We start from the raw sequence: 20,762 nt of genomic DNA on the forward strand, positions 1-20,762 counted from the left end.
CAGACAGACAGAGAGAGAAGCCCAGCGTCAGACAGACAGAGAGAGAAGCCCAGCGTCAGACAGAGAGAGAGGAAAGGCAACAAAAGAGGATCAAACACCACAAGCATATTCCCTTCATGTTACCTTTGGTTTGGTGAAAGAAGTGGTTGTAATGTTACTTACTTGTGTATTTGTTCATCTTTATTGCTCCGCAGGTTAACGTTGGGCCACTACAGATGGGAAAAGGCAACATTAAAAAAATATATATTAAAGAGACAGTACTGAAAAAGAGACTGTAATAAGTTTGGATTTATTGCAGTCCTGCTCCACTCACCTTCAGTATTGTTGCGATGAGAACCCAGTTCCAGTCCAGGTTCTCTTTGTGGTTCAGGATGTGGCTGTCTCTCAGGTTCATCATGAGAGCATCCTCAGTGTCCTGCAATGCAAACAAGGACAGCATTTCAAATACCACCACAGCAAATCCCAGATGCTTTTGTTGCAACACAGGGACATGGTTTGATTTGTACCTTAATGACAAAGATATCTCTCTGTGGTCTAAAGTGCTGGTCTCTACAGTAGTGTGAAGACTTTGATTTGCGGATGATGTGGTCCAGGTACAGGCTGTTGGGTTTGGGTCCTTTCTTCTTCTTCTCGTGGAAGCGCTTCAGGTAGTTGACTGCTGCACTCGCCCGTCTGAAAAATGACAATCGATGTCGTGCCATTGTCAATAACACGAAATCCAAAGTATTTTATGGGACTCTCCTGTAGCATATGCATTGTTTAATGAAGATTAGGGTAGAGAGTTTCATGTAACTATAGTCATACAGTCTTTGCTCCTGTCTGCTACAGAGTAAATTCCTCACAATGGTCCCTGTCTATAGTGAACCCATGTAACTTCCTCTGCGCTCTATGGTAAGTAGTTGTCACTCACAGTCTCTTCTCCTGGGCGATGTCGAAAGAGGCAGCCTTGTGGATGAGTGTGGGCAGACAGTGCAGGTGGTGGCTGTGGGAGTGTGGGAGGATGGTGTTGGCCTGGGGGAACAAAAATAAACAGTTACAACAACCATGAAAAACTAATTACAAACTGACACCAAAATACCTCATTAAAAACTAATGGGTCAAAAACTCCTAGAGCATATCCTCTGGTCCAGTTCACTGACCTCACATAATGTTAACATCTTAGAGGACAATGACTTGAGTTACCATGTGAAGTAGTTCTCCCAGTAGAATGGTGGCTCGCACAGAGTTGTTGTCGTCGGTGCTTGTGATAACCTCAATCAGACCCTGTTGAGAGGTACACAGGCTTTACACGACAGGCAACAGTGGTTTGCGTGTGGGATCTTTAGGTAGTAACAGATATCCAACAGCACTATTTGGTTGAATATACACAAGCTTATTGATCCTCTGACATTGATGACCATACCTCAAGAAGTCCACTCTTGATGAAGGCAGACAGTACCAACGCCAGGTAGTTATCCATTAGGTCAGGCCTGAGGGAGCAGACAGAGAACACTGAGTTCATGCAGAGAGTGTCACATAATCATGAGTAAAGGAGAGTTGAAATTCAGTCATTGTTTTTACCTTGACCGAGCTCGATGTGGAAGGATACATTTTGCTTCAGAAGCCACAAAGCCGTCTGATAACCTCCAACTGTCTTGGAACCTACTGGGGTCTATAGAGACAAGTATACCTTGTGACTCAATAATATATGGTACATGGGATACATGATAAGGTGGTTAGAGGTTATTTACTTGAACAGTGACATTGTACCCACCCACACTGACAAGTGCTTCAATAAAGTCTGCGGTCGCGACAGGCATGGGGAGCCGGAATATTTCATACATCACCTCTAACAAGCCTTTCTGTGGGAGATTGAGAGGAACCATGTTTACTTACACACAGTCTAATAGTGACTTCATTATTCCCTAATTAAAAATGTATAACATTTTGATGAGGAGTGGGAAAATAATATTTTTAGGGGTGTGCTCTACATTATTCCTACATTAAACTGAGTGACATTGTTATCTGTGTTTTTGAGGCCCACCATAGAGCAATCCCGAGGTAAGCTTGGACACTGCATTCCTTTTGACCTCAGTTGTCACATGCTGATAATGTCCATTTGATGCTATGCTTACCCTTACTTCCACATTTGGTATACATAGCAAGCCAATAAGAGACTGGATTCCAGAGTTGCCTGACTTGCACAGGTTAATGATGCCTGGGGTGAGATTGAGACAGGAAGACAGCATAGGGTCAGGTAAGAACACATTCACACCACATCACTAATAACATATATCAAAGCTATCAGGGTATACAGACACTCAAACTCATAGACTATTGAATATGAAGGATTAATGTTTACCTGACCAGGAGCGAAAGGATGCAACTATGGACATCTTACTGGCCAGGAATCGAGCTTCCCTGTCTTCCCTGGGGTGGACATCAAAATGCATGATTAACATCCACAAAATAATTGATACAGTAAATGCAACGCCAGTCAAAAGTTTGGACACATAAACTCAGCAAAAAAAGAAACGTCCTCTCACTGTCAACTGAGTTCATTTTCAGCAAACCGTCATTTCCGTAGGCAGATTTGCATTTTGGTAGGCCGTCATTGTAAATAATAATTTGTTCTTAACTGACTTGTCTAGTTAAATAAAGGTTAAATAAAATAAATACAAAATGAAGAGGATAAGTTCATTAGTTACCAGCCTCAGAAATCGCAGCCCATCTCAACATCAACTGTTCAGAGGAGACTGCGTGAATCAGGCCTTCATGGTCAAATTGCTGCAAAGAAACCACTTCTAAAGGACACCAATAATAACAAGAGACTTGCTTGGGCCAAGAAACATCAACAATGGACATTAGACCGGTGGAAATCTGTCCTTTGGTCTGACGAGTCCAAATTTGAGATTTTTGGTTCCAACCGCCATGTCTTTGTGAGACGCAGAGTAGGTGGACAGATGATCTCCGCATGTGTGGTTCCCACCCTGAAGCATGGAGGAGGAGGTGTGATAGTGTGGGGGTGCTTTGACCAAGAAAGAGAGTGCTGTATCAGATGACCTGGCCTCAACCCAATTGAGATGGTTTGGGATGAGTTGGACTGCAGACTGAAGGAAAAGCAGCCAACAAGTGCTCAGCATATGTGGGAACTCCTTAAAGACTGTTGGAAAAGCATTCCTCATGAAGCTGGTTGAGAGAATGCAAGGGCGTACAAAGCTGTTATCAAGGCAAAGGGTGGCTACTTTGAAGAATCTCAAATATATTTTGATTTGTTACACTTTTTTGGTTACTACATTCCATATGTGTTATTTCATAGTTTTGATGTCTTCACTATTATTATACAATGTAGAAAATAATCAAATAAAGAAAAACCCTTGAATGAGTAGGTGTCCAAACTTTTGACTGGTACTGTATGTATAATCCACACTTACTTGAGTTGCCCCTCTGATGTGTCTGCATTGTGTCTGTAGTGAAAGTCCGTGTACGGGGCCAGGATTTGCTGGAAGAAAAACAGAACGAGAAAAACTAAATCACATTCAATGAGGAAAATAATCAAATTCCTATTAATGAATGCTGCTTGAGCGTTTATTGCCAGTACCTCGAGCTCCACATCTGAGCGCACATACTGGCGTGTGTGTGGGTGGTTGAGGAGGTGTAGGATGGTAGTGATGAGTGCCTCGTTGATGCGGCTCAGCTGACAGTCGATCACGTTCTTCAGAATGGTGCTGAGACCACTCCTCTGAGCCACCACCACAGGGTTCTTCACAGCTGCAGAACAAAGGAATCACACAGGGTTTAACCAAAAGATCACGAATAGATAAGTGTGTGCGCGCGTGTGGTGCCTCACTCACCAAGTTCACAGATGATGGCGATACAGACGCGCACCATGCGGTCTCGCTCCTGTAGCCCATCTTTGCCCACGGCAATAAGGGAGTTGGTGACAGACGAGGGGAAGAGCAGTGCATTCACTGTGATCATCTGTAGGGGGCAGCAGAGAGGGGACAGTTCAGAGTCTCACATAGTAGTACTGACATGATAGAAAGATGTTTACTAAATAAGTAAGGGATAATCAACGAGGGGCTATGCGTTCTATGGAAAATAATGAACGACGTGGAGGTGTGTTCCACAACGTGGTAGGGGAGTGGAATTATTTTCCAGAGAACGAAGAGCCCCGAGTTGATTATCCCTTTCATACCATGGCTATAATTTCACACATGCCACTATAAATGTGTTTATTTGCCATTAGAAATGTGTTCAACATCCACTGAAGTAGCTAGAAAGTTTACAAGATAGCTACAGTAGTTGCCGTGGTAACCAAACAAACAGACTTGCTTGTTAAGTCCTAGCTAGCTATTATGAAAATCGAATTCAACAATATCAATACTGTTTTCAATTCGACTTCTGCTTTCAAAAGCAGCTCAAACAAAACATGTACAAATGAATTGTACCATGCAAATATACTGTGTGTTATCGGGAAATAATGCATGCTTTGGAATGCCCTTCAAGCTAATCAGAAATGAGTATTCAAGTTCAACAATGCTATGGTATAAAGATGGTGGCTCTAATCCTGGACGCTGATTGGTTAAAACTGCATTCCAGCCAGTGTCTATTCCACAAGTTACCACTGGCTAAAGCTATGACGTTGAAATGCCCATTTACTCTGTTCCATCTGACTGCGCAATCCACTGTCTCATCAGCCCAGCCAGACAATTTATAAACTTGATCTGCACTGTAAAAAGCATCTAGACATTATCTCACATTTCTTTTAGACTAACATTTAGTTTTCAACAGCGGAGACTTGTATAAACCATGCTGTCTCTGACATTTACAACATTGTTTCAGTATTGAAATTTGATCTCCAGTTGTCCTATAGTAATGAACATGTCGGGAGTCAGGATGAGACAGGCAGGCAGCTCTCTCAGCCAGTCGAAATCATGAATCAGCATCATATTTATGTATATATACAAAGAAATGTCAATAGAAAACAGGTCAAACAAAATGAAGTGCGGCTAGTTTGCAGTTTTTCCAGCTTCAGTTTGAAGTGATTGTGTTAGCTGTGTTGTTGGCTAGCTCCTCTGAACAATGTCCTGACGAGTGTGCACATTTACTATGCCAGGTAGAATCACGCCTCATTAGTTCATTGTTATGGATGCATCTAAATAAATGTCACTAGAAAACAGCTTAAACAAATGCAAATACTTTGATGTTATTCTGGCTGCACTGTTTAGATGTGACTAAGATAGCTGTAGTTTGCTAGCTAGCAAGCAAGGGATAAGAACGTTGCCAGCCAGTATGTCAATAGAACATTTAGAACATCCATAGATACAGAACAAAAAGACTTAACGGTTGCGTCTCTGGCAACAGAACCAATAGAACGAACGACCTGCTGGCTCGGGTAGAAATCCTAGATTTGCGTTGAGACTATATCTTGTGGAAGGATGAAATAGTATAAATAAATTCTGCAAAATGACTTTATAATGAAAATATGCAAATCGTTTTTTGAATATGTTGGTAACCCATTGTATAAGTGATAATGCTCTTGAAGCTGGTGTTTGGAGAACATATTGGCATGGTGTGCCGGCCCTTGATTTCATCTCGAGCATAACACCCGTGCCAATATATCCTCCAAACACCAGCTTCTCTGGCATTACCACTCCAATAACTGGTCATACTTCGACATCTTACTGAATGGTACACTATGCATGAAATTCATTTAGTTAGGGAGAGGTTGGGGTGTCTCACCTTTCGCACCAGCCTGAGAGCCTGTGTCCTTTCCACCTCATTGCTTTGCTGGATGTCTATGCACCTGGAGAAGGACATACTCAGTCACTCAGTGGTTGAGAGGTTAAGTGGGCTCAACATTGGGATAAGTCACACACACACACACACACACACACACACACACACACACACACACACACACACACACACACCTGTTCAGATGTAGCACTCACCTGGCGATCAGGTAGTCCACCTGAAGACGGAGGACCTTCTGGAGAATAGCGCTGTCTCTGATCAGGTAGCGTAGAGCCCTCAGCCCTGCAGCTCGCACCTCCTTAGCCTCATTTAACAGTGCTAACCGGAGACTAGAAAAGGGGCAGGATGGGAAGTGTGCAGAGGAGAAGAATAAGGAATAACAAACAAATCTGCACTTGACTTCATTATAATGGCAAAATCATTGTATAGTGGAACTGGAAACAACCTAGGCCGTCATTGAAAATAAGAATTTGTCTTAACTGACTTGCCTAGTTAAATAAAGGTAAAATAAATAAATAAAATAAATCAGCTGGTAGGGGGCCTCCTGAGTGGCGCGGTGGTCTAAGGCTCTGCATCACAGTGCTAGCTGGGCCACTAGAGATTCTGGGTTCGAGTCCAGGCTGTTGCAGCCAGGCCGCGACCAGGAGACCCATCGGGCGGCGCACAATTGGCCCAGCGTCATCCGGGATAGGGGAGGGTTGGGCCGGCATGGTTGTCCTTGTCCCATCGCGCACTAGCAACTCCAGTGGTGGGCTGGGCGAAGTGCACGCTGACACAGTCGCCAGGTGCACAGTGTTTCCTCCGACACATTGGTGCGGCTGGCTTCCGGGTTAAGTTGGCATTGTGTCAAGAAGCAGTGCGGCTTGATTGGGTTGTGTTTCGGAGGACGCATGGCTCTCGACCGTCGCCGCTCCCGAGTCCGTACGGGAGTTGCAGCGATGGGACAAGACAGTAACGACCAATTGGATACCACGAAATTGGGGAGAAAAAGGGGTAAAAGTAACAAAACTAAAAAAGAAAGAAAAAACAGCTGGTACTGTATATGTAGCACTACTGAAGATTCATTTCTCGAAAGAATCACCAAATGACGATCTCTTCATGTGTGAACCCAAGCTTCTCCTCTGAGTGGCCTGCATTGCAGAGAAGCTGTGACAGATGGAGACAAACATACTCGTAAGAACACATTCAAACATAAAGAATCAAACGTTACATACACTTAATGTCTGCTGAGATGTTGCCCCACAAACCTTTATAAAGTTGTTCAGGTGACCGAGTTTGCGCATGTTGGAGACTCCTTGTTGCTTGGCAACATTCTGAAGGATTTCCCGAAGGTTGTCTGAAGGATCTGAAAGGAAACATCAATAGGTACAATGAACTGAAAGGTTCCAATACATTACAGTAACAAAACACACTGTGTTCAGGAGAGACCAGCATGACTAAGCCTCATTAATGAGTGGGACCGGAACACTAAACTGGAAATAGAAACACATTTGGGATCAGGGCATTTGGGATTTCTTCACCCAAGTGAGCAATATAAAATCTTAAGCGATAAATCAGTAAAACATTACTATTCGGCAATGGTCCGAATGTGCTATTCTATGCTTCAGTCAAGTGACTTCGGCTTCGCAGTGTCCATGAGGAAATCTGGGGATATCACTTGGACAGAGTGTTCCTGTAATGAGGACAGTTAAGATGCCAACATGCATATTTAGCTGAAGTGTGGTGGTACTGCTTTGCTGTGAAAACTCATTGCACTTCAGTGACCAAAAAAAGCACTCAGTATTACCATAACATCATACTGTTGATCAGGGTTGTGGCATTTTGAAGGTGAAATAAGATTCAACTAACTTTTGAAAATGCCTCTAGGGGCTTACTGTTACATCCGTCAGTTTAACAGGGGAGCTACTATCCTAAACTTGAGGTAAGTCTGCCTACTTCACTTTTTATGCAGTAGCTACATAACTTCAAACAATAACTACATCATTTGTTTACAAACTCTCCCATGATGAAAAAACATAAACAATGCAATACAGGCCCTTAACATTTGGATGATGATGATAAAGTAGGAGTGTGTTGGCGTTTAGCTTCAATATGGCATAGGCCTATTCTGCAAATAAATCAAGGAAGGGACTGGGAAACATTTCTCTAGTAGAAAATCAATGGCATTGAATTGCATACAAGCCATATGCAGTGAGCTAGAAACATTGGATGACACTAGCTAACATCCAAACAATAACATGCATCAAAACAACAATGTCGTGATGATCATGTTTTGAATTGCTGCTAGCTATGCTACTTAGCCAGGTTGTCAACACAGTTAGCATTGTAGCTAACTAATTATATGTAAATAAAGGGAGTTACCATGTTCGGCCATTTAGTAGCAAGCTAGCAGCATCCTACTAATAAATTAGCTAGCTTCGATTCAATGCTGGGATGGTGACTCCAAGCTCCAATCTGATTCACCCACCTCTGGAGAGATCGAGTGGTACATTTTCCTCCCCACTGTCATTCCGACCTGTCAAAGCAAACCATACACACCAAGCATTAACGGTTAGCAAGGAGCCAGCAACTAACAGGTACAATGAAAGTTCCGCTTTGTGTTTTGGAGGGTTGCTAATCTCTGGTCCAGACTGAAATATATATTGTCTCACCTCGCATCCGAATGCTTCGACTCGGACGGCCTCGGATGCTGACCGCCATCTTTACAGAATCATTCAACACCGACCGGACCGGAATTAACAAGGATTATCGCGAGAAATTCCACACTCATTGCCTCTTATCTAGCCCAACCACAGTATATGGGGCTGCAGTATTTAATGCATACTGAAATAAAAGCTATTTCTGTACCATCTATGTGCTGCCCCTTGCAAATCATTGTAAATTCAACATTTTCATGATTTGAGGACAGTGCCAATTATGACAACCGACATTCGGCAATATTTGCTTTAGTTTCTGTCAGGCCCATAATTCGCTCAGATCTCTTGGTAGCTGGAAATGTGTCTCCTACCTAAAGCTTAAGAACCAAGTATACATTTGGAGAATTTCACGAGTACGTCCCTGCTTTCACAGTGTGAGGGGTCACCACTAGAAGGGATCCAGTTTAATGTCAGTGATGTCAAGCTTCCGCGAGAGTATGAAACTTGTCTGCCAAAGTTGGGACTTGGGAGCAGTGTTGCTATGTTCGCGGTTTTCACACAATTGGGCTACTTTGAAAACGATGTCGCGGATGAAAATGTATATGTCGTGGATTGCGAGTTTTTGGGCTATGGCTAAATTGCACCGCGGCCGCCATGGCATTTCTCTTAAAAATATATATATTTCACTGTGACCTCCTGCTGACTGTCAGGCAGTGACGCAGGCTGTTGTTAAGTGAGTGTGTGTGTGTGTTGAGAGCACAACAGCTATCGGCTGAGTCACGGGAGCGAGTAGCACGTTGTCACAACTTTTTACCAGTTGTATATAGGCTATTTAGATTGTCATTATGAAGACACACTTTTTGCATAAAACAAATTAATACGCTATAACTGATGCACATAAATAAATGATGGAGGCAAAGCACAGGAAAACGACTTTGGGCGTTCTTGGGTCTCGGGGGATGCCCGAGTGGAAATTTGAAATTGAAGTTATGGAACTACCTCACGTGGTCTTTTTATGGGGAAAAGTCCTCAACGAAACTGACATTAGGCTAAATGTGAAGAATGATACTGTAATGACCTGACTAGATCATGAAGGAACAATTGTCCAGATGGAGTTAACGAATGGACGGTTTATTAACACAACTTAACACAGGCTACTGTTTGGCCGTAGCCCACGCCAAATAAATGAAAGGTACACTACAAACGAACCGTGACCTTCCCTTGTGAAGGCCAGACGTAAGAGAGAGAACAATGGCTAAACCCGGTCTTAACTTCCAATGCTCCATCCCCCTGCCCAACCCCCCCTTCACGCCACTCCACCAACCACCAGGCTGCCCGGTATCAGAACATTCCAGGCATTCCCGTGATTGGCAGATAGCAGGTTGATTGGCATGACCCCGCGAACACTGGTAAGTACGACACAACCCACTAATAGCCTAACACATAACCCACAACTGTCTGTGCGGGTCGCTACAATACATTTGCCTGTGTTGGCCATCATGGAGCCTATTAACGTATATGCCATTGTAGGCTACAATTTGATACAATAAATATGTTGAAATGACGATATCACTGGAGTCATTACAACTAAATGTGTGCCACTTGTGTAGCCTACCTGGAGCTGGCAAACCAATTTAATAAATAGCCTATTCCTATAATTCCGTTTATTATCGTTGTAGCACTGTGTTATTATGCGTTAATGGACATGATAAGTTAATTAAATTGGAAATTACCAAAGCTCTATCGCAGTTGCCGATCGATCAGTTGTTAGAACGCGTTAGATTGACTGTAACAGTAAGATTAGGCTACAGATAAAACAAATTCAAAAAAATAAACACTGGCTGTTGCTGACAAGCATATTCAGGTCATATACATATGATTAATATTTAATTCAGTGACGATATTATGAACCCATCCGCAGTAGCATATTGCAGCAGGCTATTGGAAAACACAAGCGCTTCTTACCTCTTAATCGCTTCACTATTCATGTTGAATAAATGAGTCTGTTAATTTGAACTAAGCAGGCTGCTAAATCGTTCAGTTTACATCTTGCCTAAATCTTGTCTAGGCTACTGTAGACTATCTGAAATGAGATGTAGGCATATCAGGGGCTATCGGCTACCTGCCTTTATCCAACTAAACCATAGCAAAATTGAATTACAATCATAAACCCAGGACATTAGACTTAACATTTGGCACATAATAACAACACAATTGCCAGAAAATAGATTTCGAGATCCTCTGTCCAACTTTCATCACTCAAACTCTTCTGTCTGATTTATTTAAGCAATAAGGCCAGAGGGGTCTGGTATATGGCCAATATACCACGGGTAATCACTGTTCTTTGCAAGACGCAATGGATACAGCCCTAAGCCGTGGTATATTGGCCATATACCACAAACCCCTGAAGTGCCTTATTGCTATTATAAACTGGTTACCAAAGTAATTAGAGCAGTAAAAATACATATTTTGTCATACCGGTGTTATACGGTCTGATGTACCACGGCTGTCAGCCAATCAGCATTCAGGGCTCGAACCACCTAGTTTAGGGGATTTATTTATTTATTTACAATTATAAACCTGGTTCTAGCCCTGAATTCAGTCAATCAGACCATATATTCTAATTATGTTGGTAACCAGTTTATAATAGCAATAAGGCACCCTTAATAAGGGCAAATTATATTTTCTCATGTCACATATTCCAATTCCTTTATTATGTCATGTCATAGCTTGCAATAATTATTATTTTGAGGAAACACTAATTTAGCTTCTAACGTCGTTACTAGTTACTATGTTATTTATTCTTAGTTGGCTCGATAGCATTATGGAAAAAGGGTTTATTGTATAAATATGGCAACTCCTCTCATGCTGTGAAAAAAGAATGTGGGCTAGTTTTCAGGCCTTTTGGGCTGGTTTCGTGTAGTCATTGGGCTAGACATTTCAGCTTGACTTGGCAACCCTACTCGGGAGTGTTCAAAATCATTCAGTTTTCTTTTGATCGAAGTAATTGTTCATTTTTTTCTCACAAAAATGTTGACGTTAATTAAGCTTATTCCAAATTTAACGAACGCCCCACCTCTGTGCCTTGCTTTTTTTTTTTATAAATGTGGCTACACTTGTCATTCCGGGACAGTCCTGTATCTCAGCCTCTTTTCAGTTGTCCCAACTTTTCTTTCTACAAAAAATGTCATTTTGTCAAGCAAGGCGCAATCAATTAATTCAGGCTACAAGAGTGTAGACCCAACACCTTTTGGTGTTTTGTAACGGATATCTCTTTCCATTCATCAAATGACTCGAGTCCACAGTCCACTGGATGCTGGAATTATTTTGGAGTGGACGGACATGTGTGGGATACGGAACACCGTTTGAGCCAGCTGGAATACAATAACTAGCTAGCTGGCGAGACAACTAGCGCGAGACTGTGACGTCACTTTGATAGAACCCGAATCCCGTGACCAGTGTAAGGCGATGGTGCGCTGGTCGTCCCTAGTTACTACAGCCACAAAGTCATAAACCCCGCCTATTTCTACAATTATCTTCTTAATTCAAATGTGATTGTAAACCTAACACTTAAATTAAGACCAAAAAGCATTTTTGTTTATTAATAATGTTGACTTTTATTGTATATATCTGGTGTTTTTGAGCCACGTATTTGCAGATTGACAGACAGGTTAAAGGTCAGTTTAGTAATTTAGCAGTTTATTCCAAGATGGCGTAGCAGTTGGATGTGTGTTTGTCTTGTCCCGTGTAAATAGTAATTTTCCTCATTTTTTTTGTATGTATTTTAATCTCACTTTCCAGCTACGAACTGAATATACTTTCCTGCAACCCGCCTCACCCATTGTGGTACAGATCTCCTATTTTTATACTTTAGAATCGGAACCCCCATCAGTAGCTAGCCAGCTAACTAGCTACTAGTCAGTCAGTTAGCCACTGCTAGCGGTCTTCACCGTTAACTTGGACACCAGCCAGCTTCGGCTCGGTCAATACCTGCCATTCTGCACAGCGCGATATCAACCCAGAGCATATCGGACTGCTTTTTCTCTACCTCATCACCGGATTCCTGCCGCAAGTCCTGGTCCATTATACCGGATCACCGCAGCTAGCTAGCTGCATTCGAGTGGCAACTGCTGGCTAACGCCTCTGTCCTGAAGTAAGCACCAGTTAGCCTTGAGCTAGCCTCGAGTTAGGCCCATCTCCTGGCTAGCCGAAGAGGTCTACCAGCTAATTCTTGCGCTATAATACCTCTTTTGCCAATTGGCCTGGACCCTTTATTGCCGACAGGGAGCCCCGCCGATCCATCACGACTGGTCTGCCAACGTAATCGTCTGAGGTGGTTTCAACAGGCTTTTTCGTTGCGACGTCGCCGAAGGTCCATCTGCTAGCCCCGGCCTGCTATCTGTCTGAATCGCCGTGTCTCTCACTCTCAAAACAAAACCTCTCTCATCGTCACTCAATGACTAGGTTTATCTCCACTGTACTCACATCCTACCATACCCTTGTCTGTACATTATGTCTTGAATCTATTCTTCCACACCCAGAAATCTTCTTTTACTCTCTGTTCCGAACGCACTAGACGATCAGTTCTTATAGCCTTCAGCCGTACCCTTATCCTACGCCTCCTTTGGTGATGTAGAGGTGAACCCAGGCCCTGCAGCCCCCAGCACCACTTCTATTCCCCAGGAGCTCTCATTTGTTGACTTCTGTAACTGTAAAAGCCTTGGTTTCATGCATGTTAACATCAGAAGCCTCCTCCCTAAGTTTGTTTTATTCACTGCTTTAGCACACTCCGCCAACCCTGATGTCCTAGCCATGTCTGAATCCTGGCTTAGGAAGGCCACCAGAAATGTCTATCCCCTACAACATTTTCTGACAAGATAGAACTGCCAAAGGGGGCGGAGTTGCAATCTACTGCAGATATAGCCTGCAGGGTTCTGTCATACTATCCAGGTCTATGCCCAAACAATTCAAGCTTCTACTTTCCAGAAACAAGTCTCTCACCATTGCCACTTGTTATAGACCCCCCTCAGCCCCCAGGTGTACCCTGGACACTATATGTGAATTGATTGTCCCCCATCTATCTAAATAGTTCATACTGTTAGGTGACCTAAACCGGGATATGCTTAGCACCCTGTCCGTCCTACAATCTATGCTAGATGCCCTCAATCTCACAAATTATCAAGGAATTTACCAGGTACAACCCTAAATCTGTAACCAGGGGCATCCTCTAGATATCATCCTGACCAACTTGCCCTCTAAATACACCTCTGCTGTCTTCAACCAGGATCTCAGCGATCACTGCCTCATTGCCTGCGTCCGTAATGGGTCCGCGGTCAAACAACCACCCCTCATCACTGTCAAACGCACCCTAAAACTTCAGCGAGCAGGCCTTTCTAATCGACCTGGCCGGGTATCCTGGAAGGATAATGACCTCATTCCGTCAGTAGAGGATGCCTGGTTGCGCTTTAAAAGTGCTTTTCTCACCATCTTAAATAAGCATGCCCTATTCAAAAAATCTAGAACTAAGAACAGATATAGCCTTGGTTCACCCCAGACTAGACTGCCCTTGACCAGCACAAAAACATCCTGTGGCGTTCTGCGTTAGCATCGAATAGTCCCTGCGATATGCAACTTTTCAGGGAAGTCAGGAACCAATATACACACCCAGTTAGAAAAGCTAAGGCTAGCTTTTTTTAACAGAAATTTTCATCCTGTAGCACTAATTACAAAAAGTTTTGGGACTCTGTAAAGTCCATGGAGAATAAGAGCACCTCCTCCAAGCTGCCCACTGCACTGAGGCTAGGAAACACTGTCACCACCGATAAATCTCCGATAATCAATCATTTTAATAAGCATTTTTCTATGGCTGGCCATGCTTTCCACCTGGCCACCCCTACCCCGGCCAACAGCTCTGCACCCCCTGCAGCAACTTGCCCAAGCCCCACCCACTTCTCCTTCAACCAAATCCAGACAGCTGATGTTATGAAAGAGCTGCAAAATCTGGATCCTTACAAATCAGCTGGGCTAGACAATCTGGACCCTCTCTTTCTAAAATTATCAGCTGAAATTGTTTGAACCCCAATTTACTAGCCTGTTCAACCTCTTTCGTATCGTCTGATATCCCCAAAGATTGGAAAGCTGCTGTGGTCATCCCCCTCTTCAAAGGGGGAGACACTCTTGACCAAAACTGTTATAGACCTACAGTTGAAGTCGGAAGTTTACATACACCTTAGCTAAATACATTTAAACTCAGTTTTTCACAATTCCTGACATTTAATCCCAGTAAAAATGCCCTGTTTTAGGTCAGTTAGGATCACAACTTTATTTTAAGAATGTCAGATGGTATAAGGTACAGTATATACATATGAGTTGAGTAATGTAAGATATGTTAACATTATTAAAGTGGCATTGTTTAAAGTGACTAGTGATCCATTTATTAAAGTGGCCAGTGATATGAGTCTCTTTGTAGGCAGCAGCCCTCTGAGTTAGTGATTACTGTTTAGCAGTCTGATGGCCTTGAGATTGAAAAACAGCATTCTATCCTCTTGTGGATGATAGCTGGGTGAACAGGCAGTGGCTCGGGTGGTTGTTGTCCTTGATGATCTTTTTGGCCTTCCTGTGACATCGGGTGCTGTAGGTGTCTTGGAGGGCAGGTAGTTTGCCCCACGGTGATGCGTTGTGCAGACCACACCACCCTTTGGAGAGCCTTGCTGTTGAGGGTGGTGCAGTTGCCTTACCAGGTGGTGATACAGCTCGACAGGGTGCCCCTGATTGTGCATCTGTTAAAGTTTGTCAGTGTTTTAGGTGACAAGCCACTGTTGTGCCGCCTTCACCACACTCTGTGTGTGGGTGGACCATTTCAGTTTGTCTGTGGTGTGTACGCAGAGAAACTTAAAACTTTCCTCCTCCAGTACTGTCCCTTCGATGTGGATAGGTGGGTGCTCTCTCTGCTGTTTCCTGAAGTCCACGATCATCTCGTTTTGTTGATGTTGAGTGAGAGTTTGTTTTCCTGACACCACACTCCGAGTGCCCTCACCTCCCTGTAGGCTGTCTCATCGTTGTTGGTAATCAAGCCCACTACTGTTGTGTCGTCTGCAAACTTGATGATTGAGTTGGAGGCGTGCATGGCCACGCGGTCATGGGGGAACAGGGAGTACAGGAGGGGGCTGAGCACGCACCTTTGTGAGGCCCCATTCACCACCTGTGGGCGGCCCGTCAAAGTCCAGCACCCAATTGCACAGGGCGGCGTTGAGACCCAGGGCCTCCAGCTTAATGATGAGCTTGGAGGGTACTATGGTGTTAAATTCTGAGCTGTCGTCAAAGATACTGGGTAGGGAGTGGGCTATTTCATTAAGTTTTTCACTCACCACATTTATTCCGAAAAATGTCTGTCCTCACTCTGGTAGCCTGTTGACAAACATTTAAGAATAAGCTACGTGGTGAGGTGATGCCTATTCGGCAGCTAGTTAGCTAGGTGAATTGATCATTCTACTTTGTATGCATTGTTTGTTGGCAACCTTGTACTTTACAAAGTGTTTGGACAGATTCCTGTTGGAACGTTCCACAAATTATACTCATCCCACAAATATTTCTGTTTTTATCATTGTCCCATTATTTTTGTATCAGGTCTTTGCAGGAGTTTCCCTGCCTGAATGAGAATTTGGAGGGATCCATGCTGTCCCTCTCACAGAAGAACAAATGGAAAAAGAGACAGTACTTTGGCGAATGTCTGGACACGGAGAACACCCCTGACGAGCTCATTCAGCAGTGGTCACCACCTCACAAGCAGCGTGTGGTCTGCAAGGGCAAAGAGAACGAGGATAACCTGTTTGTGGTTGCCAGGCGACCAAGGACAAGGAGGGAGTTTTCAGGTGTGTTTATAGCCATGTGTTGGGAGGAATACAACAAGCTTAGAAAAACCTAGCTAATTATCTGGAATTCTTTAAGAATTATTCTGTTTAAGGGAAGTCACTATTTGAGCAAGTTATTGATTGTTTGATGTTGTTTTTATGGCAGGCTTGTCCTGGGACAGTCTCCCAGATGAGTTGCTGTTGGAAATCCTGTCCTGCCTCCCTCTGCAGGACCTCCTCAGGATGTCCCGGGTCTGCAAGCGCTGGCATCGCTTGGTGTAAGTCTTGGACCATTCAACTGTCTTTTTAAACTACTTACATAGTACATTGCGGTATTTCTGCTTGAACATCTTAGATATCACACTGTTTTTCTAACACAGGCAAATAGATCAGCAAAATGTATCGGAGTCTGTCATTAAGTCTCTGCATGTTTTTTGCCTGGCAGGTTTGATGAGTCTCTGTGGCATAGTGTGGATCTGGTAGGGAAAGCTCAACTAGATCAAGCTCTTGGGCAGATGCTTACGGTTGGAGTACTGGGACTGCGCTGCCCCCATACCTGCATTGGAGAACCATGTTTCACCCACACACAGTAAGTCCTCATACATATAATGGGGATACAGAGGTTTCTGTTGTAGGTGAACACAGACAATCCTATTTGTCTTATGTCATTTTGTCTGTTATTTCAGACACCTGCATGTCCATCACATGGATCTCTCCAGCTGCACTGTCACAACCCTGGTTCTAGGTGACATCATCTCCCGTTGCAGGCTGCTAGAGAATCTAAGCTTGGAGGGACTGGAGCTCTCTGACAACATCGTTCAGTGAGTAAAGAAGACAAATGCTCTGTTTACAATGATGATCTGTTTATAATGATGTAATGTTTAGACAGCATTCAGAATGACTCTAAACCGTCTTCCTCTACCCATCAGGTCCCTATCTCAGAATACTGAGCTGGTACGGCTCAATCTGTGTGGCTGCTCTGGATTCTCCCCCGACTCGCTTAGTCAGATTCTCAAATCCTGCTTACGGTACGCTTAGTCTTTCAATTTGTAATTGTTTTATTTGATTATTTTGAATGTGTTAAAATGTCTTAAGTATTTCTGAATGATAGCGTAATCTATTTAACTCGCTGTTTAAACCATGATCTGTACAATGGTAAACTAATACAGAACTTTGTTGCTTTCCCTTTTTCCGTTCCTATACCAAGGCTTGAAGAGCTGAACTTGTCGTGGTGTGACTTCAGCACTGATCATGTGAAGGCTGTTGTCAGTAACCTTCCCTCCAATATCACCCAGCTCAACCTCAGTGGCTACAGACAGAACCTGACTATGGAAGGTGGGGAAAACCCTGTGGCATTGACCATTTTCCCTCTGCCCATATTTGTATTGACTGTTTGAATATCTTTATACTGATAATGATGAGTTAAATTGACCAATGGCCTCTTTTCAGATGTGAAAGACTTGGTGGAGAGATGTCCTAACCTCGTACATCTGGATTTAAGGTGCGTTCGTACTGCATGTCCTGAGCTGGGCTGAAATGTGGATCCACATGATTGCTTTGGCCATGACATTATTTGACGTGGATACTGTACAGCTACTGTTTCTTCATACCATAATCTCATTCTGATATCTTGTCTGTGTATTTGTGTTAGTGACAGTGTTCTGATGAAGAGCTCCAGTTTCCCCATCCTCCAGCAGCTGCGGTCTCTTAGACACTTAGCTTTGAGCCGCTGCTACCAGATTCACCCTGCTGCCTTGGCGTAAGTCACAGACAAGCTCTCAAGTGATATGAATGCTTTAGTAGTGTTGCTTTCCTTAGCTGCCAATTTCTCTCCTTTTTTTTTTGTTGCACTAACTAAGCCTGTTTTATTTCAGTGATTTTGAGAAGTTCCCAGAGCTGCAGACGTTGGAGGTATACGGGCTGGTCCAGGACACCTACCTGCCAATCCTGAGTAAAGGTTTGCCCCGTCTCCAAATCAACAGTCGGCCCTTCTCAGGCGTGGCCCGTCCCACCGGGGCCACCCGGAGGGACCGCTCCATGTGGGGCATGACCTGTCGGTTGGTGTTCAGGCCCTAGCCATAACGCCTTCCTAACGCTGTCACTAACACGTCATAACTCATTTCTGTCTGATGTGGTCACGATATAGGAGGAATATTAGCTATTTTTAGTGTGTATGAATATTCCATAGAGCCTTCTGCAATTTGTTGTACACTGACACCAGTTGTTCTGATGAAGATGCCTGTTTTGTTGTGCTTTTGTCAGCACGTATTTTAGTTTTATAATGGTGGGCATTGGTTCTAAGTTATTATTGTAATAGGCCATGTCCTTCGGATGCACAGTAGTGAACATTTTAAATGCTGGTAAATTGCATTTCTCCACAGTAACGCGACTTGAATACCATGCAACTGAATTCATAAGATTTGTGTTCCTGTTTTAGAAATATTTGAACCCTGATAATGTTTACATTTACATTTTAGTCATTTAGCAGACGCTCTTATCCAGAGCGACTTACAGTAGTGAATGCATACATTTCATTTCATACATTTTTTTTTCTGTGCTGTGTTGAAGACAGCTTGTCGCTTTCAGGGAAATAACTTTTTATTTTTTACTTGAGAATCATAAATTCTGATTTATAGGCTGCTGATAATGTATCTATAATCTGGCCAATTTATTGACTTCCGAACATTCCAAAGACAGTAAACTGTGCAAAACTTAAACGTTATAGATTGATAATGTTTGTTCATTCTGTAATGTTTTACCAACTGGATAATGGCACATCAGTTCCAGTTACTGTCTATCAACTGTAAACAGTGTTTGCCAGAAAGACGAGGAAGATTTTGGTCCGAGTTGGATTATTGCATAGGTGCACCACCATTGTAGCCGTCAAAATCTCTACCTCATGATGCAATGGTTGGAATTCTCTTTTTAAAGTGTTCATAAAATACAAATCTGCATTTGAAGGCCCCATTTTAAATAATGATGCCATTTACTTGATCAGTTTTATTTTAAAGGGAAAAATCTATGACGTTACAGTTTACATCAACCTCTACTTCCAAATCAAATTTTATTGGTCACATATTTAGCTGCTGTTATGGCAGGTGTAGTGAAAATGCTTATGTTCCTAGCACCAACAGTGCAGTAGTATCTAACAATACATACAAATATAAAAGTAAAATAATGGAATTAAATGTATATTAGCTTGCTCAATGTCGGAGTGGCATTGACTAAAATACAGTAGAATAGAACACAGTATATACATATGAGTAAAGCAGTATGTAAACATTTAACCTGTTTGACAGAATAAAAGCTGAGGTGGTTATAATGTATACAAAAGTCTAGATCTGTTGGCATTTTTGTGGAAATACAAATGTAATCTTGTCCCTAAATTAGGTACGGAATATGAGAATGTGCACTACACTACAGGCATATAATGTACAAGAAAATGGTAGCCTCTGCCACGGGGGGGCACTAGCTATGTAAGTCGCTCTGGATAAGAGAGTCTGCTAAATGACGTAAATGTATGGATCTGAGCCATGTTTGGTCTGGTTCCTGTTTCTGCTCACATTTGGTTGAGATGTTTAAGAAAATGTAGATCTTTTTAATTCATGCATTGACAAATAGGATGCACTGTCAATGTCTAAATAAATGTTTTATTTAAAGAGTTCTGTGATCATGTTTTGATTTCATATCGTTGTATACTGAACAAAAATATAAATGCAACATTTTCAAAGATTTTACTGAGTTACAGATCATGTAAGGAAATCAGTAAATTGAAATAAATTCATTAGGCCCTAATCTATGGATATTGCATACCTGGGCAGGGGCGCAGCTATGGGTGGGCCTGGGCCCACACACTTGGGAGCCAGGCCCAACCAATCAGAATAAGTTTTCCCTACAAACAAGTTTTATAACTGACAGAAATACTCTTCAGCATCCCTGCCCACCCTCTGACAATCCCGCAGGTGAAGAAGGTGGATGTGGAGGTCCTGGGCTGGCGTGGTTAAACATGGTCTGCGATTGTGAGGCCGGTTGGCTGTACTGCCAAATTGTCTAAAACTACATTGGAGGCAGTTTATGGTAGAGAAATTAACATTCAATTCTCTGGTGGACATTCCTGCAGTCAGCATTCCAATTGCACATTCCCTCAAAACTTGAGACATGTGGCATTGTGTTGTATGACAAAAACTGCACATTTAGTGTGCTCTATTGTTCCCAGCACAAGGTGCAACTGTGTAATGATCATGTTTAATCAGCATCTTGATATGCCACATCTGTCAACTGCCTGGATTGTCTTGACAAAAGGTTAAAATGCTCACTAACTGGGATGTAATCAAATTTGTGCACAACATTTGAGAGAAATAAGCTTTTTGTACATATAGAACATTTCTGGATATTTTATTTCAGCTTATGAAACATGGGAGCAACACTTTACATGTTGCGTAAATGTTTTTGTTCAGTGTAGTTTCATGACCTGGCACCATAAGGAGCATAGACAGTCATTTCAGATGTAGAACTAGAGCCACTGAAAGTAGCCCAA

General features: G+C 42.8%; 2 protein-coding genes across 10 annotated transcripts in view; one reads left to right on the top strand and one right to left on the bottom strand.

Moving 5' to 3' along the window:
• The window catches only part of LOC106563815 (rapamycin-insensitive companion of mTOR), a 26,081-nt gene extending 17,037 nt beyond the window's left edge, over window positions 1-9,044 (bottom strand). Inside the window, exons 1-19 of one of the 3 annotated variants that reach the window (XM_014129707.2) lie at window positions 8,391-9,044; window positions 8,207-8,254; window positions 6,987-7,084; window positions 6,821-6,885; window positions 5,937-6,068; window positions 5,725-5,788; window positions 3,834-3,960; window positions 3,581-3,750; window positions 3,414-3,481; window positions 2,342-2,409; window positions 2,115-2,197; window positions 1,754-1,841; window positions 1,561-1,651; window positions 1,403-1,469; window positions 1,183-1,263; window positions 911-1,011; window positions 507-672; window positions 314-415; window positions 163-209 (exon numbers count right to left, since the gene is read on the bottom strand). In XM_014129707.2, the coding sequence (XP_013985182.2) occupies window positions 163-209; window positions 314-415; window positions 507-672; window positions 911-1,011; window positions 1,183-1,263; window positions 1,403-1,469; window positions 1,561-1,651; window positions 1,754-1,841; window positions 2,115-2,197; window positions 2,342-2,409; window positions 3,414-3,481; window positions 3,581-3,750; window positions 3,834-3,960; window positions 5,725-5,788; window positions 5,937-6,068; window positions 6,821-6,885; window positions 6,987-7,084; window positions 8,207-8,254; window positions 8,391-8,439 (1,715 nt within the window). In that variant the 5' untranslated portion in view covers window positions 8,440-9,044. Of the gene's footprint in view, window positions 1-162; window positions 210-313; window positions 416-506; window positions 673-910; window positions 1,012-1,182; window positions 1,264-1,402; window positions 1,470-1,560; window positions 1,652-1,753; window positions 1,842-2,114; window positions 2,198-2,341; window positions 2,410-3,413; window positions 3,482-3,580; window positions 3,751-3,833; window positions 3,961-5,724; window positions 5,789-5,936; window positions 6,069-6,776; window positions 6,886-6,986; window positions 7,085-8,100; window positions 8,255-8,390 lie in introns of all 3 variants that reach the window. The other 2 variants (XM_014129720.2, XM_014129714.2) reach the window with 2 other exon arrangements.
• A 3,045-nt stretch (window positions 9,045-12,089) lies between these two features.
• Window positions 12,090-19,886, top strand: skp2 (S-phase kinase-associated protein 2, E3 ubiquitin protein ligase). 7 transcript variants are annotated; one of them, XM_014129761.2, is made up of 10 exons: window positions 12,090-12,122; window positions 16,002-16,246; window positions 16,392-16,503; window positions 16,671-16,814; window positions 16,912-17,046; window positions 17,155-17,253; window positions 17,433-17,560; window positions 17,675-17,726; window positions 17,877-17,984; window positions 18,100-19,886. In XM_014129761.2, exons 2-10 carry the CDS (start codon window positions 16,048-16,050, stop codon window positions 18,299-18,301), a joined length of 1,179 nt encoding a protein of 392 aa, XP_013985236.1. In that variant the 5' UTR covers window positions 12,090-12,122; window positions 16,002-16,047; the 3' UTR covers window positions 18,302-19,886. The 7 variants fall into 7 exon arrangements, with proteins under 7 accessions (XP_013985236.1, XP_013985227.1, XP_013985203.1 ...); XM_014129752.2 differs by having other exon boundaries at window positions 12,106-12,221; XM_014129728.2 differs by lacking the exon at window positions 12,090-12,122 and adding an exon at window positions 12,228-12,839.
• Window positions 19,887-20,762: the final 876 nt, after the last annotated feature.

Source organism: Salmo salar, chromosome ssa01 (genome assembly GCF_905237065.1).
Source record: "Salmo salar chromosome ssa01, Ssal_v3.1, whole genome shotgun sequence".
Classification (NCBI taxonomy): Eukaryota; Metazoa; Chordata; class Actinopteri; order Salmoniformes; family Salmonidae; genus Salmo; species Salmo salar.

Coding starts and splice junctions, on each gene's coding strand:
- skp2 (XM_014129728.2), top strand. Junction 16,247..16,391: donor GACAAGGAGGGAGTTTTCAG/GTGTGTTTATAG, acceptor TTTTTATGGCAG/GCTTGTCCTGGGACAGTCTC. Junction 16,504..16,670: donor AAGCGCTGGCATCGCTTGGT/GTAAGTCTTGGA, acceptor TTTGCCTGGCAG/GTTTGATGAGTCTCTGTGGC.